A 20,079-nucleotide genomic window follows, 5' to 3' on the forward strand; every position below is an offset into this window, starting at 1 on the left:
GTAACGAAAGGACTTAGTTTACTTTTGGGAATAATTACATTTTACATTTTTTTAAATCAAGCCATTTGTTTCCCTACAGAATAACAATAAAATCTATTAGAACTGTCTTGGCCAATGTAATAACTGAAAAACAGTTCAAACGATTTAAACCATTTTTTCTCTAAACAAACCAGTAGGCCTCTAGGCTAATAATGTGTGTGCCAAGTTTCAGACAGATCTCCTTTAAAACAATAGAACTTTAAACATTTGACCTCTCAAACCAGGATTTCAGACGAAAGCTTAACCTGCCCTTAATTAGAGTTACATTACCACATCATTGGAATTTCATCATCGTAGGTTGTATAAAGCCTAGCTTGCCCCCCTTACATGTGCTAAATATAAATGTGCATGAACAGCAGAAGCATTTTTGTCTAATAGCTGAATCAGCTAAATAAGTGTGAGCTGAAATTTTTTTATCTGACCATTTGGCTTGCCTAGTGAAGTCAGGATCAAACCTGATAGCCAAGGTTAAATTATAATTACATTTATCTCATTAATTTTAGATGTCATATTGTGCCTTGTTTGAAAATCTAATTATTCTGCTTGTTACATTAGCAAATGTATTTTTATTGGTTTGGAAAGTAGGGAAAGCCTTTGTGCCAAACCATAATTTCACTTTAGTAGGGATCTAAACAAGCCGTTTCTTTATATGCCTATATAAAATGGTTATTAACAATACTGGAACATTGAGTGCACTTTTCCAAACTGTATTAGATAAGATGGGATTATTGATTCTTGGAAAATATTCTTGTTCTGTGTATATTGTCTTCCTGAATGCTATTTAGAAGTGTAACTGTTAGTATCACTTTATGTAGCTCTAAAGTTGCAAGAGACTCACTCAAACATTTCTTACTGAATTGTAATTTATCTATTTGTTAACCATGTATATTGACATATTGTAACATTAAGGGTGGACCCATACCAAATTCCCAGCTCTAACTGTCTCCAAATTTTGGAGGAATTCAGATCTAATCCAAACTTTTCAGCCAAACTGTGTGTGATCTTCTTTTCTTAGTCAAAGGTTTTGTTTTGGTAGAAAGATCTCAAGGCATCTGAGTTCTTTCAGCCTATTTAGTAAGCAAAACGTAAAGGGCTCTTGCATCTGCGTGACTCTTAGAACTATTCTACTATAGCTCTAGTCTTGTAACCTCCTTTCCTCCCCCCTTAGGATATCTCTTTATTTTCATTTCCTGTGGGTGTGGCTCTTCTCTTCTTTCACTGATGAGAATAGAGGGAAATTAATCAGAGAGTTACTTCCCCAATCTGATTCTGCTGCTATTGGGGGACTATCACTCCCCTAATCAAGTACCCCAACAATTACTTGTGTTAGTCCTGGTGCATTGTGAACTCCCTTTCTTACAATTCCCTCTGAAATGGTGTCTTTATTTGCTTAATTGCTATTTATTCACTCCCTCTATTCACTTAATAGCTCTTTGAGTGGCCTCTACATATTTCCACTCATGGGATATGCTGGCCAGGTGTGGTTTAGACTGTGGAACTAGCAATTAAAATATCTAATGTGCCCCTCTCCTCACCATTTGTGAATGTTCTGAGGGCTAGGTTATAAAAAGAAAGTGTGGCACTCCAGCTGAGCTCCCTACCTTCCATTCTATCCTGTCCAGTTGACAATTCAGAAAATGCTCCATGCATCAACCCAATCCTTCTCTTCAGTGCCTTTCAGACCAATACTTCAGTAGGTTTTAGATAGAGTTTTTTGGTACATTTAAAAAAAATCTTAGTGTACTCTCCCTTATTAGGCAGAAAAAAGGGCCAAATAATTTCTAAAAGTGTTTAATTATATATCCACGAAGTTTATAATTTAGCACCAGTCTCTCTCCCTCAAGGGATTAGAGCCCATTCCACTACAGCCAAAGCAGCATCTATGGATTTTTTTAAAAAACATGCCCCACTCATTGAAATACCTTACAGATTCAATTTTACAAATGCCAGTCTTACAAAAGACAGCGACACAAACTATTTTTCAAAGCAGAGATAAAAAAAATCATAATGAAAGTGATGTTGATGAAGAACAAGTCAACATCGCTTCACATTCCAATGCCTTCAGTTTATTGGAAATTGCTTTGCAGTGATTTGAAGGACAAGAAAGTGATGCAGTGCACCATATTGCAACTTATGCACCACATTTACTGTAATTTTGAGATGTTTAATTTTATGAACTTTTCCATTTTAAATTTCTCAATCCCTGATTAGTTTGTAAAACATGGCTATTACTATATGTAAGGCAGCAACCTTGGGTTCTATTCATACTTTCACTAGACATTATTCTCTAGATTTGGTATCCAAATCAAATGCTAGATTTGGCAGGGCAGTTCTGCGGTCTCTGTTTAATTAGGACTCCATATCCTTCCTTTTGGGATAGTTTAGCAAACAGTAATCTCATGAGTGGGAATATGCAGAAGTCTCTCACTAGAGGAAGAAATGAAGGTTACTTGCCTGTAACTGGAACTCTTTAAGATTTGCTGTGCGTATTCACTTTCCCTACCCACCTTACCCTCTTCCTTGGAGTCCTAATTTCTAAATGGAACCTGACGGAGTGGTGGAAGGAACTGAGGTGGTTGGAGTTCTATGCCCCTTTTCATAACTTTGCACTCAGGATGTTTGCAAACATTGATGGGAGTAAGAAAGGGGGCAGAGGAGTGTTCCAACAATCATTGCTTAAGTTCCACTAAGCTGCATGCAGTCGGCACATCCCATCAGCGTGAATAGAGTCCATCTCAAACAACTCTGGTTATAGGTGAGTAATCTTTATATTTTAGTGAAAGACTAAAATTTATGACTATATGTGACTAAATTAAGCTTTTCTCCATATGAGTATCATGTTTTGTTATAAATTAATAGTAATATAAAAATTTATTAAAAAGGAAAGGTAAAAGCATTGGAGACTCTAATGGGGAAAGGAGGCAAACTGCAAATAACAAGGGAAAGCTGCAAAAATAGGGAAAAACAATAAAATGTTTTGGATGGGAGCGGAGGCAAGTGGAACATTGGGGAAACTCTGAAGAGCGTTCAGTCATCTTTCTGTCTCTCTCTTCAAAGCCACACTCCTTTTTCCATTTCACTTCTTCCAGATGTTCTATTAGGACAATAGTTCTCAAACTTTTGTACTGGCGACCCCTTTCAGATAGCAAGACTCTGAGAGTGACCCCCCCCTTATAAATTAAAAACACTTTTTTATATATTTAACACCATTATAAATGCTGGATGCAAAGCAGGGTTTGGGGTAGAGGCTGACCGCTTGTGACCCCCCATGTAATAACCTTGTGACCCCCTGAGGGGTCCCAACCCCCAGTTTGAGAACCCCTGTATTAGAACTTTTAGTTGCAAACGTTCAATAATATGTAGTCAATTGGCACTGTGTGGTTAAATCCTTGTGTGCCTCTTTGAGGGACAAAATCTGACCCCACCACTGTGGCTGTGGAGAGATCTGATTATAATTTGGATAAGTGTTGTCCTGTTACACAAACGAACAGGGAGGCAGCCGGTACCCTGGCACAGGAGGCCTGAACAGCAGGGAGCTATGCTCCATGTGCACCTTTTGTACCCTAATGTGGAGGGCAGAGTACAGGTGGATGGTTTATCTGTGACGGCATGGATCACTAATCATCACTCTCTTGTGCATGATTGGTACTCCCCCATGGGGGCTGTGATAGAGGCAGCAGAGTATGACAGGAGGGAGATGGTGACTCCTTCTTCCCCTGATGTGCATGGCCTAATTATTCAACTATTTAAAACTTTTTGGTACAAATGTTTTGCAAGATTTTAAAATGGATGTACTATTTCTGTTGATATACTGTACATTGATGAGCCATATCAGAGGCTGTTCAAGACAATCTTCCACCCTAAGCAAAATGTCAGTGTGCTGTCCCCTGTGCCACTCAAATTTGGCCCAGTTGCCCCTGCATCCTGACAGAGGGGTGGCCATGCCAAATCTACTGCCCTTGGCAGCTGCCTAGTTCTCCTGTACATAGAGTAGCCTCTGATCCAGATTATGTATCCATGCAGAAGCATCTGCTATTTATTAGTGTCCAGTTGGAGATTATCCCCCTAATTATACAGTGTCCAGGTGTGCATTTTGTTGGCTCAGTGAAGCTGTAGATAAAGCATAAAGGGCCAGTAATACTCAGCTGTAGCCATGATATTTAGGTGATTGTTCATCAGAGTGGCAAGACTTCCTACTATATCTGCTGCCATCCAGCTGAAAATAATGGCTCAGAAAACTGTACTCATCACAGGTTGCTCCTCAGGAATCGGCCTGGCCTTGGCTGTAAAAATGGCCAGAGATGAACAGAAAAGATTTAAAGGTAATATTTCTGAAATTAAATATATCACAGTACTGCATCTTCCATGTTGTTAGTCACTTTCATTTTGGGGTGTGACAGAGTGGACTGTACTAAGTGCTGGGTGTCTCACCATCTGATGGATAGATTTTCATCAGTCTGTACCTGAATTCTGTTCAGCTTCTCTTCTCCTCCATTCTTATTAATTCTCCCTTTCCTGACAGCAAGATATTATGCAATCAAATGTACTAATTTCTATGAACAGATGGTGATTCTGTGACTGTACTGAAATGAAATGTTTATCTGAAATTAACATAAATGTGGCAGTAGTATAAAAAGGGAAACTTTTTAAATTAAAAAAACAATGATGCATTTGCAGCACACTAAATAAACATAGCTTTTTACAGGTTAGTCCTCACAGCTGCAGCTAGCTTTACTTGGCACTTAGCAAAGTCTTGTTGGTGTAAATGCAATTGCTAATTTTAGGAGAAAAAACATTGTGTCAGGGAGCCCTTAATTAAATTAGCAATTTGTTTCTGAGAGGCAGGATTCAGTATTTCTTCCTTGCATTTACTCCCATAAGGGAGGAGAGGGAAAACTTGGTTCCACTGTCTGCCTTACAAAATGGAAATATTTGCTGCAATTGTGTGTAGCTGACTCAATGAATTTAGCAATTCAGATCAGGTTTACTCTCAGCAAGTGTCTTACTCACCAGGGAATGATTGTATGGATTTATGGAAGTTAGAGTAATTAGGCCACAGTAATATTAAAGCTGATCTCTACATCGATAAATATCTTGCAAAATCCAACAATTTTGCAGTCTGAGGAATCATTTGTTTCACTTCCATGTAAAATTCTGGCTGCTTTTCTAAACACAGTGGCTGTGATTTTCAAAAATGGGTGCCTAAATATAGGCTTCTAACTCATTATTTAGGTGCCTAAATGTGGACTTAGGAGTCTAACTTTGGCACCCGTTATTGAAAATCTTTGGCTTAGTTTTTCTACCGTATCTTCCCTAACTGATATAGAAATAAAAACACATAGCTATGAACATGGCTGTATAAATGGTTTATTTCTCCATTTGCTCTTTCCCAAAATCTGATTTAAGAAAGTTAGAAGCACTATAAAAAAAAAATGAAATGCATACTCTCTGTTTTAGGTTATCAAGGCCCTATCACCAAAATATCTAAGCACTAAAATATGGATTTAAAGGTTGTATGCACTGTAACTTGTGTCTGCTGTCATTCTCAAAGGAAAAGCTTTCTCTGCAGTTACATTTCTGGTTACTTATTTATGATTTTTTACAGTGTATGCTACCATGAGGAATCTGACCAGGAAGGACAAACTTGCAGAAGCTGCAGGCAGAACCTTGGGTAAAACCCTGGAAATTAAACAACTGGATGTCTGCAGTGAAGAGTCTATTAAAACATGCGTCAGTAGCATCCCTGACAGAAGGATTGATATCCTAGGCAAGTAATGAACACAAATGAAAGATGGACGTAAAGTCAGGATACAAGATTTAATTTAAGGATCCTTTTAAATATTTCAGAGATGTTTCAGTAATATTCTTTCTAAAAATGTTTATGGATTTAAGTATAAATATATGAATAAAACCAATAATACTGTACACTTGTACAGTATAAAGTCTTCCATTCAAGGTTCTCAAGCCATTTTACAAATACTAATTAATTGAATTCAGGCACAAAGAGATCAAATGACTTCTACAAAATCACACAATATGTCTGTGGCAAGGTTGAGAACAGAACTTGGATCTCCTGACTCTCCATCCTGCACTTGAGACCTAAGACCACCTCTACCCTCTGAACACAGTAGACCCCTATTTATTTACACTAACAATCGGCTGATCCTTTGTGAATTAGCAAGTAAGTGAATAAATAATTGAGATACTAATGCATCATCAAATGCACATGGTTAATTTCTAATAAGTTATAGTTTCATTTTATTTGATACTTTACTAGTAAATTATCTGTAATATATTTTGTAAAAATAAATATAACATAATATGGCAACTAACTACACCCTCAGTTTTTAAATCTTGGCTAAGAGGAAGTAGAGCCTGCCTTTTTGGGGGAGATGATGGAGGAGCAGCAGAACAGCAAGGTGCAAATTAACATGATTTACTGCAAATTGCACTATGCTCCAATTTGACATTCTACTTCTTACTACGGAGTGCTCATATTATGGCATGACCATTCTGCATTTCTGAAACCACAAGCACTCAAATGGAATCTTCTCTTGACCACCACATAGTGGCAAAGTTCTCAACCGATGCCAGTTCATTTAAAAAAAAGAAAAAAAAGAAACTGACATTATGAGGTGCTAAATACAAAGTAGACCAAAAATATCAAACAAACATACTAAGGCCTGATCCAATACCCAGTGAAGTAAACTGAGACTCGGTTTGACTTGATTGGGCCCCTAATTCTTAATACTGAATAAGCAAATATAGAGAAGTTTTTGCTCATTTTTTCCCCTTCCCCTTTCCTGATTTAAAGAAAAAAAGTAAGGCATAAATCAGAAATAAACAAGAAAAACTTCAAAATAGCAGATATTTTAAAATGTATTAGAGTAAAAGCAAAGACATTCCATGTCAAATGTAATCTCAGGGTTTCAGTAAGAAGCTGAATAACTAATTGCTCTTGTGTGTTTTAATCCCTTATTCCAGTCACTCATTTTTACCACCATGTGTTTTCCAGTGAAAGTGCCAAGTTAATGTTTATTGCAGTTACTACTCACTACTGTGTTTTGCATCTGTACAGTTAGCAATGCTGGAATGGGGCTCATTGGACCTATTGAATGCCAGACCATAGATGAGATGAGAACTGTGATGGATACAAACTTCTTTGGATTGGTTCGACTCTTGAAGGAGATTTTACCTGATATGAAGAAGAGGAAGAGTGGACATATAGTTATAATAAGTAGTGTCATGGGAATACAAGGCAAAGTATTATTATGTACTAATTATTCATAATTTGAAGCTTGCATTTTTCTGAAGTGAAAAATGTAAGCAATCTAGTATATTAAGCTATTGTTTCCAGTTTACAAACATGGGCTTCAGTTCTACATTCTTACTCACGCTGAGTAATACATTGTCAGTACTCTCATTAATTTTAATGGGACAACTTGCAGAGTAAAGTACTACTGCTTGTGAGTAAGGCTGACAGATTTAGGACCATAACAACTATGTTTGAGTTTTCTGGAAAGTAGCATTTTGCTCTTTTCACAAAGTAAGTTCATAGGAAACTTGTCTCTGTGTCTCGCTTGAAGGGACTATGGAGGAAAGACCAACACATTTTTATACACTTTTTTATGCACAGATATTTTGTGAAACTAGCTTTATAAAAAGCTCTGCCTTAAAAAGATTTAGTACATATGCAGTCTGTTAGTAATTCACATATTTGACACAGGAAAGTATTCCAAGCAGTATATACAAAGTTGGTCTTCCAATACTGCTCGCTCTCTCTCTGCCCCCCCCCCCAAAAAAAACAGAACAAGAAGATGGAATCAACAGTTCCACACTGAAATACTCTCTGATTGTTTGATCAGTGGGTCCTTTCCCACTTCCATTGGAGTCCTCCAAGTCCTCCATATCCCAGACTGTCAAATCAGTATTTCCTTTCTGAAAGGCTTTCCCTTTTACTAGGTATCCTGGTGTTGCCACTAACTCCCAAGGGCAGCCATCAAATGAACCTCACTTTAGAGCCAGATAGTGTTGCTTTTAATTTGGTGCTCCACCCTACATAATCTTACTTGTATAGGTTGTCTCAATAACTTTACTGGGCCTCTCACCTATGGATTATTCATGTGAGTGGGCAGTTGTAATGTCAAGACCTTGGCTACTAAGAGTTGCTAATGAGCAACATGATGCTCACCGTCCGTCTTAGAGGGTTGTATATTGCCTCCTCCGAGTCATCAAGAAGTTTAAAACCAAATCTTTTAAATCTTATATATCTTAGATGCATTGCAACACAGCTGACATGCCAAATGATAGATTGTATTACACATATAGATCGCTGTATTAGACCACAAAATATCTAACATAAATACCATGTGCGAGAGTCTCAGCTATGGCCAAGGAACAGCTCGAAGGCTGTTCTAACCTGCGCCAGTTGCCAATGGCACCTAGGGATCATAATAGCCAGGGTGCAAAGGAGACAATCACTGCTCAGCAGGCATCCCCCCCACCCCCTCCCCCCCAAAAAAAAGGTTTGGTCACTCCAGTGCATTTAGTAGGAGTGTTTTTAACATCTTCATAACTTGAATTAGCCCAACATAAATCATGATGATTTTTTTTCATGCTCTCATAACCACAAACAGCTTATACATTTTTTTAGGAAATATAAGCCACTCAAAAACTCTTAACATGATCTGTAACAATTTTGTTTTTGTCTTCAGGTATTTTGTTCAATGATGTTTATGCTGCATCTAAATTTGCTGTGGAAGGATTCTGTGAAAGTTTAGCCATACAAGCACTCAAGTTTAAACTTCAGTAAGTGTTGACCCAAAGGTGTGGGCTACATATCAGACTGTACTTTAAAATATATCTTGAGCTAGTAGTAGCAGTACAGCCATTATATTGCAGGCTACTGTGCCGGAGAAAGAGGATGAAGAATTTTTCCTCTTGAATTGAAGCTATACATTCACAAGAAGCCACTGAAACCTTCTTATAGAAGTTCCCTTGCCCTCCCCACCAAAGTACTACAAATGTTTAAATGACAAAATAAATATGACCTACAGCATTCAGACTAGGAGTATGTATAGCTTTCATATACATCCCTGGAAATCTGGACTCTCATCTACAGTACTGTTGGGATGTGGTCATGTAATATGTGTACCTCAAAGAGAATGTGTTCTCTAATCTGTAGTACCCAGATACATTAGGGAAAATGATCAATAATGACTTTCATTATGATTATTGGAGACATTTATATAACAACATAGTGGTATGTAGCACTTTCAATAGTGAATAAAAACATGGGCCTTGCCTCAAAGAGTTTGCAATGGAAATCAAGCAAAGCAAGACAGAAAGAGGAGATGCCTACAGTCTAAGTGAATAGAGCGTGAGCAGGAGGGATGCACAAAATAAGATTGTGAGGTAGTTTACATGGTAGTTCATAACTTTTGTATATCATTACTTACAATTTAATTTTATTAGTTTTTAATGAGAATGTATTAGAGAATTACTGTATGTGTAAATAGGTGGGCTCTGAGAAGGGGTTTAAAGGAGATAAGAAATGTTTGTGGCATAGAGGGTTAGAGGGCATTCGAGGCCTAGGAGGCAGCATGGAAGAAGGAAGAAGAAAAAGGTTGCATGGAGAAATGTGAAATTGGCTAGTGACCAGTGATAACGTAAGCAGGGGCAGCACTGTGCAGAAGTTTTAATTTGAAGTTCTGCTTAAAAATCAGTAGCGTGGTATAGCCCTTAGGAATAAGGGGCAAAGTACAGATATTCATTAACAGTCTAACCCAGCCACAGAACTGGCCAGAAATCTGCTATACAAAAACCTTGTTCAATAGATAACTACGGTTGTAAACAGGAAGGACTTGGCATACTTAAAACTTGAGAGTGGAGCTGGAGAAGGAACCGGTGCAGAGACCTTAAGTATTTCTAAGCTTTACTATTATGCACTTCTGGGCAAATCCTGCTCCTCAGTAGGTCCACCGAGCTCAACAGCAGCATAAGTCTGGGAAGCTGGACTTTCTGCCTAAGCATTTATACTGTACTTTGTGGGTACCACAGAATAAGAGTGCCTTCCAGAATTATATACACCCAAGAGGTAACCAAAGAGATCGCTCTCTTTCTTTTAAATACTTCTACTATTATTACTATGTAGGAGAGATGGCAAGGAGATCCATCTAGCACTTCGTCCAGAAGGCGGTGAGGTTTATGATAATTTAAGTCTTGTTGCAGAGATCCACAGCTGTGAGCCAGCAGCTGAGGGGGCTTTGTCTCCTGCTTCCACTTGTCATAGACTGATAATTCCATTGCTCCTCAGCAGTGCAGCCAGTGTTCTTCTCCCACGGAAACCCCCAGTGCCTGTCTGAGATGCTCAGGGCAAGAGCTGTGGTATGGATCTCCCCCTTAACATTTTTTAAATAGTAAATTCTTTAACAAGTGCTCATTTATTTGCAGCCACTCACTACCTATATAAAGGATAGCGTTACACATTTCCCATATAGGAGGACAGATCACCAATGTTATTGTTCTTGTAACAGGCTAAGTCTGATTGAGCCAGGCCCAGTGATCACAGAATTTGAAAAAAAGGTGTTTGAAGATGGAATGAAAATGGATCTTTCGGCTGCTGATGAAGAAACTGCTGACATGTTTACTAATATTTACCTTAAAAATTACAAACAGATTTTCCAAAGCCTGGGACAGAGTGCAGAGGACATAGCAGAGGTAATTAGTCAAATTATTTTGTGCAGTCTTAGAATGATCTGTTTGGTTGTCGACCCACTAGACTTCATTAAGCACAACCTCAAGAAATTACTGGATCTAGAATTTAGAAAGAACATGAAGTTCTCCCAGTTTTAAAAGGCAACTGTGACTTTTAATCTGTAATACCATTGAGTGGATAGTTGCAATGTGATCTAACTACCCAGTGAAGTCAGAATGACACTAATGTGCATGGTCACCAGAAATCTAGATGGGTTACTACCATTGTTTATGGCCCCTCTCTTGCTCAGATTCCACTAGTGCAAACCCCTACACCCATGTGAAGTCCAGCAGACGATCCCAGGAACCAACAACAGAAATGCACCAGCAGGTCACAGCAGAACATAGCTGGAGGCAATCTCTGATATTTGAGGGTTTACAGACCACAACCAACACCATGAACTGCTTCTAGAAGCAAATAGGTAGACAACATAGAGTATGGAACATCAGTCTTATAGACTTACATCTCAAATTTAAGCTGTTGCATTGTGCCAGCTGACATGCTCTTCAAAAATAGGCCAGAGTAGTACTCTAGGGTAAATGAATGCTTGAGGTTACAAAGGCCTGAATCACTGTGGAGAGGTGGAAATACAGGAAAGTTTGCAGCCTTCAGATCAACCCTAAGTTAAAAATGACAGTGTGTGATTGAGGGCATCTTGGAATCTAAGAGCAGAAATGGATTCTAAATGTTTACGAGCAGCATTAGTGAAAGTCAGACACACAGTCCACCTCCAATATACGAAATACTAGCTAAGGCCCTGATCCTGCAACTGGTTTTGTGCACACAGATTTGTATGCATTTACACAGCCATATTCACTTCAATAAGACTCTGCCTTGGCATAAGGATCTGCCTGTGCGGGATCTGGAAACCTACATGGAGTCCCAGTGATTTTGTTTGTGTCTTACCTTAGACCTATAGGGTGTGATTCTTAACACTCTCAGCATTGACATAGCACTGCTCCCACTGAAGTTAATGAGAGCTTTACCGCTGACTTCAATGGGAGCAAAGTTAGGCCAACACTGAGCACTTTTGAAAATCCCACACAATATATTTTTTTAATTTGTATTTGATTTAAATAGTGTCAGGTTCCTGAATTTAATGTTGTTTGTAAACTGGTAAATATGAAACATCCTGATTCACACATTTGATACCATATCTGTGAATTCAGACTTGTTCTGTATTTAATATTTTATTTTTAATAATTCCACATTTAATCACTTTCTGAATGATAAAGCACTTTAGTAGCTTTTATTTACAGCAATATACAGTTGGAAAACTTAGATGCATGCAATTAATTCTTCCAGATAAGTGAGTGCAGCTAGAACTTTACAAATTTAAAATTTTTATTAAGATGTTAAAAAAAAAAATATTGAACAGAGTTTGAGCATAGAACTTTCTGGTTATCAGGGAATAATGTACAGATTATCAAGGGTGCAAAGCTTGGTTTAAGATCAGGTGGCATAAGGAATACATAATCTGCAATATCCCTGATTGGGGGTAAAAGGTTGATTGGTCAAAGTACAGGCACTGAGTGTCATACAAGGATATGTGTGGTACTCCAATTGAAATTGAGGTAACTCGCTCTTTGCCTGCCAAGTTGAAAATATATCTCTGTCTTCAGCTTCCTAGACAAACACTTGTAGTTTGAACAAACAGTTCTTCTAAGCAAGAGCTTCTAACTCGGAATCAGACTCCTGCCCTCACTTCAACCTGCATAATATGTCTTCATTGCAGAATTTACCCAGTGGATCAACATGCAAATTTGCCTAGCTTGGGTGTGAATGGCCATGCTGCAAAGCCACTCTTGAATTGAGTTACCGTTGTACTCACCCACTTGAGAGGCTAAAACTTCTGGGATTATATCCCATGGTTCTTAGCACTGCAGTACACTAAGCCAGTCTGAATTGTGGGAAAACTTGTCTGTCCTTTGGGTCACACACAGGGAATTGTGGGAAAGCACTGGATATTTATCAGCACTTGAGGGGTTCAGTGTGTGTCCTCACTGCAAAGTGGGCAGTTTACCAGCCTGAGTGAAAGTACCACTCTGGCTTTAGTGTATAGCCCCAGATGAGCCAGGTAGCTTGGGTGCAAAGCACAACCAAACTTGGGTCAGAGGGGTGGGTGCGTGTGTGTGTGAGAGAGAGATGGGATGGGGAAAACCCAAACAAGAGCCCAAGATAACTCTGCTCCCTGGGTTTCACCCTGCACTTTCTCTGCTTCACCCATGCTTATCTGACCACCTCCTTTCTCTCCTTTGCCTACATCTAATTTCATGTCCTCTTTCTTACCACCTCCATACATTCTCAACTAATGTTTGAGAAGTTTCTCCTTGACCCTCAAAAATATCCTGAAAACCTGCTCCATGAGGTGCTCCTGCTTTACTCACTACTTGCTTACTCTACTTTTCTTTTGTTTTTAGACTCTTAAGGTCTTTGAGACAGGAACTTGTCATTTGTTCAGCATGCTTTGCATATCATACAACACTATGTATTGGTTTAAAGAACACAGACACACAAGCCTTTGGGCATGAGCACAGAACTGCTAACCAGCAGTGATCATTGGAGTCACAAACCCCTTACATATAGAACCCTATACAAAGCTATCAAAGAGATGGAAAGGAATAAAGGTAGGAGACCCAAGTTCAGTGCTGCAGTAGATTGGAGCCAGCTAGCAATTTTTTTTTTTTTTTTTTTTTTTTTACTGTTTTGCACCAAATTGGGAATTAGTATTAGAGCCTTTTTGGGTAGTTTACATAGTAGTTTTTAGCTTTAGTCAAGAAACCACTCTGTGCTGAAGTTCCCTCAATACACATTTGGAATAAAAAAGAAAAACCAAAATGCTTAACCCTTGGAGCCCCACTGAAGTTTATGTGTTTCATAATACCAAACTGGAGACATTTGGGCCAGAATTTAATCATTATGACGCTTTTTAAAGAATAAAAGGGTCAAGCAAACATACTGATCACCTCCATGCTGCCTGCCCCCTACTTCCAAGAGCAGGAAATGATTGTACTCGGAAATAGGACTGATGTTGGCACTAGATGCAATATTAGTATTAAAGATGCTCTGAAAATGTCACTGATACATGTCTGTGTAGCTCAAAAGCTTGTACCTTCCACCAACAGAAGTTGGTTTAATAAAAGATACCATCTTACCTACCTTGTTTTATTGCTGCACATAGCAAGTTTTAGAGAAAAATCCCTGTGGGTGTAAAAAACAGATTTCTGGTTTTCTAATCACATATTTCATCACTGATCTCAAATTCAAATGTTCTAAATAGTAAATATATTCCTTTTGTTTAATATAAACTTCCACTATATTTTCTGATAAAGTTTGAAAATAAAATTATGTTGATTAACCTCAAAGAGAAACATGTTTTTTGAGGTTTCTAAATTATCCTAAGAAAATCTTAATGGATTAACTGCCTGATTAAAATGTGATCAAATTTCCTAAAGGATTTTACAAAGCTATCTTTGCTCAGTCATTCTGTTTGTTGATTCTTGCACATCTATTTGGATAAATGATGTTCTCTAAAGATCCCATTTCTCATTCTAACAGCATACAGTAAAGATAATTCTTGCAGAAAATCCACCTTTTCGCCATCAGACCAACACCCTGTATACACCAATGACAACCTTGAAATATGCAGATCCAAATGGAGATTTACCTATTGATACCTTCTACAAAATGGTTTTTCAGCATGATAAAATCTTCAGTGCAAGTCTTAACTTCATCAAACTGCTAAGGTGGAGAAGCAGAAAAAGCTTTGATTTGGGACACCCTTCACAATGAATATATGTATGCTATTGTGTGCATTTGGATCACTGGTTCTAGTCACTGCTGATATACTGTTTTGAAAAATAGCTTTGCAATATAATTGATTACAAAAAGACATTCAAAATGTTTGGTTAGTGAGCTTAATTGAGGTATTAATGTTGATTAACTTCTATTTTGAACTTCAAGTTTCCAATGCTTTGAAAGTAAAATGTTTGACCTATGTCAGTTATTGTCAGTAATCTTGGCTGTATATTCTATTTCCAGAGTTGTTCCTGGTAGAAATTTATGACCACTATTTTTCTGAACATCAACAAACCAATTATCAAACAGTCCCTTCAGTATTTATTAGAATTAAAAAGAAAAGATATTGAGATTAGTACTCTATGTATATCTTATTTGTAGAAAAACTTGATTTGTTAGTATTGTAAAACATATTGAATTGCTTTGCTAATGTTCTAGTGATTTTTAAATCACTTAACACCTTGTTCTATAGTTCTATACTTCTATTTAAAAGGATTAGAATAAACTACTTGTTAGAAAGCTAAGAAGTGCAAGCATTTTTATAGTTTTAAAATGTATTGAAGATGCCTAAAATATGGACATTCATATTATAGTCAACTTCTATGATAGTGGTGAATGGCTTATGATTATTTCTGTGGTTTCTTAGGGAACACAAATTAATACAATCAAAATTTTCAAACCCGAGGGCCTAAAGCTAGGCTCCTAAATCCATATTTAGACATCTAGATAGAAGTGATCTGATTTTCAATGGTGCTGTGCACCTGCAGCTCCCATTGAAGTCAGTGCGAGTTACATGTGTTCAGCACCTTTGAAACTCAGAGCACTATCTAAATCAGTGGTGGACAACCTGCAGCCCGTCAGGGTAATCCGCTGGCTGGCCACGAGACAGTTTGTTTACATTTGCACGGCCCCCCCGCAGCTCCCAGTGGCCGCAGTTCGCCGTTCCCAGCCAATGGGAGCTGTGGGAAGTGGAGGCCAACACATCCCTATGGCCTGCACCACTTCCCACAGTTCCAATTGGCTGAGAACGGCGAACCCCGGCCACTGGGAGCTGCGGGCAGCCGTGCAAATGTAAACAAACTGTCTGGTGGCCTGCATGCAACCCGTGGACCACAGGTTGTCCACTACTGATCTAAATGTCAAAATGTGGATTTAAGACACTGGCTTTAGGCACCCACATTTGAAAATTTCATAGGAGTTGGCTAGACATCTAAAATGTCTTTAGGCTTTCAGGTTTGAAAATGTTGGCTTGTAGCTCCACTTTATTTACAGCTGTATTTGAGTGTCTGGAGGATGGGTGTTTGTATGTATTTATGTAAATGTATAGATGTACCAGTAGCTTTGATAAGGTTGGCAGTGTTCTTGGGAATAGGATTTGCTGACTGCTATATGACATGCTTGGGTTATATATAGTGGGTTTTTTTTTTTAAATATCTTACCAACACAGCACTTTTTTTTTTATATTTAGAATTCAAAGAATGTTTGTCATCAGACAGAATAATTTTAAAGCTAAGTCAAATTTTAAACTGAATGCAATAGTATTCCTTTAAATTTCATGTTGCTTCACTGAAATGGGTATGAAAAATTTGGTTTCCATATAACAGAATCAATCATAACAGAATTTAAATATACAAATTACATATTTAAGATCAAGACATGCTATAACAACACTTGCTTTTCATAAGGTCCTGCTTTTTTGAAGAACTTTAACTATATAAACATTGTCAAAAACTAAACATAAGAATGGCCATACAGGGTCAGACCAATGGTCCTCCTAGCCCAGTGTCTTATCTCTGACAGTGGCCAGTGCCAGATGCTTCAGAGGGAATTAACAGAATGGGGTGGTCGACTGATCCATCCTCTGTTGTCTAGTCACAGCTTCTGGCAGTTGAAGATTTAGGGTTGCATCCCTAACTGTCTTGACTAAGAGCCATTGATGGACCTGCCCTCCATGAACATCCTTTTTTTTTTTTTTTTTTTTTTTAAGCCAGTTATGCTTTTGGCCTTCACAACATCCCATGGCAACAAGTTCCACAAGGTTGTGTGAAGTAGTACTTCCTTTTGTTTTAAACCTACTGCCTATTCATTTCATGAGGTGACACCTAGTTCTTCTTTTAGGTGAAGGAATAAATAACACTTACTTTCTCCATACCATTTATGATTTTCTAGACCTCTATCATAGCCCCCCTTCTTAGTTGCCTCTTTCCTTAGCTGAGCAGTGCCAGTCATTTTAATCTCTCCAAATGGAAGCTGCTCTACACCACTAATCATTCTCATTGCCCTTCCCTGCCTTTTCCCAATTTTAATCTCTCTTGAGTAACTTTTGTATCATCTGCAAATTTTGCCACCTTACTAGTCACCCTTTTTTCCCAGATCAATTATGAGTATGTTGAACAGCACAGGTCCGAGTATAGATAGTTGAGGGACCCTGCTATTTATCTCTCCATTGTGAAAATATTTATTCCTACCCTTTTGTTTCCTAGCTTACTTAACAGTTGCTGATTTATGAGAGGACCTTCTGTCTTATCCCATGACTGCTTAGTTTGCTTAAGAACCTTTAGTGAGGGAGCTTGGACTTTGAGAAAGCTTTTGACAAGTACACTATAATCCACATGCTTGCTGACTCATTCAAAGAATTCTAATAGGTTGGTGAAGCATGATTTCCCTTTAAAAAGGTCAGCCATGCTGACTTTTCCCCAACTATATCTGATAATTTTTATTATAGTTTAAACTAATTTGCCTGGTAATAAAGTAGACTTACCACCCTGTAATTGCCAGGATCAGCTTTGGAGCCTTTTTTAAAAACAGGCATTATGCTACCTATCCTCTAGCACACAAGCTAATTTAATCAGTAGGTTACATACCACAATTAGTAGCTCTATAATTTAATGTACGAGTTCCTTCAGAATTCTTGGGTTAAAACCATCTGGTCCTGGTGCCTTATTACTGTTTGTTTAATCAATTTCAATCTGGAACAGTTCCTCAGATTTGTCTCCTAAAAAGAATGGCTCGGATGTCTGACTCTCTCCAATATCCTCTGCTGTGAAGACTGATGCAAAGAATTCATTTAGCTTCTCTGCAAAAGCCTCATCTTGAGCGCTCACTGACTGTTTGGCAGGCTTCCTGCTTCTGATGTCCTTTAACAACAAATTGTGTTTTTTTTTTTTGTTTGTTTTTGTGTCCTTAACTAGTTGCTCTTCAAATTCCTTCTTGGCCTGCCCTATTATAGTTTTACACTTGATTTACCAGTTTCTATTTTCCTCGGACTGGGCTTCTAATTTTTAAAGGCTATATTTTTTAATCTAACTGCTTCTTTTACTCTGCTCTTTGACCATTGTTGAATTTTTTTGAGCTGGGGTATGCATTTAGTTTGAGCCACTATTATGGTGTTTTTAAATAGCCTCCATGCAGGTTGCAGGCATTTCATCCTTGTGACTGTTCCTTTTTATTTCTATTTAACCAGCTTCCTCATTTTTGTGTAGTTCCCCTTTTTGAAGCTAAATTCTACTGTGATGGGTTTCTTTGGCATTTTCCCCCCTACAACAGTGTTAAATTTAATTACATTAATCCTATTATCTTGTGGTTCACCTATATTCACCTCTTGAACCAGATCCTGTATTTCTCTTAGGACTAAATCAAGAATTCTTTCTCCCCATGTCAGCTTCAGAAAAAGCAGCTCCAAGAAATTGCTGAAATATTCTAGGCTAAGTATTGTCGTACTGATATTCACAGAATTACTTCTGACACTTGGCAAGGTTATAGGGGAAAAAACATTAAATGATTCTAGTATACACACTCATGTATCATATTCAGGTATGGTGACTTGCCTGCCTGGTGCGAAGGTTGCAGATCTCTTGAGGCATCGAGATAGACTTATGTGTCGTGCTGGGGAGGAGCCGGTAGTCATGGTACATGTAGGTACCAATGACATAGGGAAGGGTAGGAGAGATGTCCTGGAGGCCAAATTTAGGAAAGAGACTGAAATCCAGGACCTTTACGATGGCATTCTCAGAAATGCTTCCAGTTCCGCGCGCAGGGCCAGGTAGAGCGTCAGCGTCCCAATGCGTGGATGAAACGATGTTGTAGGGAGCAGGAGTTTAGATTTATTAGGAACTGGGGAAACGTTTGGGATGGGGGACCCTATACAGGAACGATAGCTTCCACCTAAACCAGCGTGGATCTAGACTGCTGGCACTTAACATTAAAAAGGTTGCAGAGCAGTTTTTAATCTAAGAGATGGGGAAAAGCCGATTGCTGCAGAGAAGCACGTGGATCGGACAGAGACTTCTCTTAGAGGAGAGTCTATTGATAGAGATTCTCTAGGTTTTAGTCAGGAGGAGAGGATAGAAGAGGATAAAGTATGGGCCAGATCAGACAAGAAACATTCACATAAAAAAGAATCTGACACATCAGAAAAGGGCAGACAAACAGTGACACGTTTTTAAAGTGCTTGTACACAAATGGTAGAAGTCTAAATAATAAGATGGGTGAACTAGAGTGCCTCGTGTTAAAGGAGGATATTGATAAAATAGGCATCACAGAAACCTGGTAGAGTTGGGACACAATCATTCCAGGGTACAAAATATATTGGAAGGACAGAACAGGTCGGCGGGGGGGAAGGGAGAGAGTGGCACTATATGTGAAAGAAAATGTAGAATCAAATGAAGTAAAAATCTTAAATGAATCCACATGTTCCATAGAATCTCTAGGGATAGTAATTCCATGCTCTAATAAGAATATAACAGTAGGGATCTATTACTGACCACCTGACCAGGACAGTGATAGTGACTATGAAATGCTAAGGGCTATTAGAGAGGCTATCAAAATAAATAATTCAATAATAGTGGGGGATTTCAATTATCCCCATATTGACTGGGTACATGCCACCTCAGGAGGAAATGCAGAGACAAAATTTCTTGATACTTCAAATGACTGCTTCTTGGAGCAGCTGGTACAGGAACCCACAAGGGGAGAGGCAATTCTCGATTTAGTCCTGAGTGGCATGCAGGATCTGGTCCAAGAGGTAACTATAACAGGAATTAGTGACCATAATATAACAACATTTAACATTCCTGTGGTGGGAAGAACACCTCAGCAGCCCAACACTGTGGCATTTAATTTCAGAAAGGGGAACTATGCGAAAATGAGGAGGTTAGTTAAAAAGAAATTAAAAGGTACAGTAACTAGAATGAAATCCCTGCAAGCTGCATGGACACTTTTCAAAGACACCATAATAGAGGCCCAAATTAAATGTATACTCCAAATTAAAAAACACCGTAAAAGAACTAAAAAAGAGCCACCATGGCTTAACAACCATGTAAAAGAAGCCGTGAGAGATAAAAAGGCATCTTTTAAAAAGTGGAAGTCAAATCCTAGTGAGGTAAATAGAAAGGAGCATAAACACTGCCAAATTAAGTGTAAAAATGTAATAAGAAAAGCCAAAAAGGAGTTTGAAGAACAGTTACCCAAAGACTCAAAAGGTAATA

At 38.3% G+C, this 20,079-nt stretch overlaps 1 protein-coding gene across 1 annotated transcript; it reads left to right on the forward strand.

Annotated features, from left to right (window-relative positions):
- The first annotated feature begins 4,115 nt into the window (after nt 1–4,115).
- On the forward strand, nt 4,116–14,945 carry LOC101936064 (retinol dehydrogenase 8-like). The gene is made up of 6 exons (XM_008165798.4): nt 4,116–4,361; nt 5,645–5,806; nt 7,118–7,297; nt 8,754–8,847; nt 10,575–10,758; nt 14,354–14,945. Exons 1-6 carry the CDS (start codon nt 4,265–4,267, stop codon nt 14,585–14,587), a joined length of 951 nt encoding a protein of 316 aa, XP_008164020.1. The 5' UTR covers nt 4,116–4,264; the 3' UTR covers nt 14,588–14,945.
- Nucleotides 14,946–20,079: the final 5,134 nt, after the last annotated feature.

Source organism: Chrysemys picta, chromosome 8 (assembly GCF_011386835.1).
Source record: "Chrysemys picta bellii isolate R12L10 chromosome 8, ASM1138683v2, whole genome shotgun sequence".
Lineage (NCBI taxonomy): Eukaryota > Metazoa > Chordata > Testudines > Emydidae > Chrysemys > Chrysemys picta.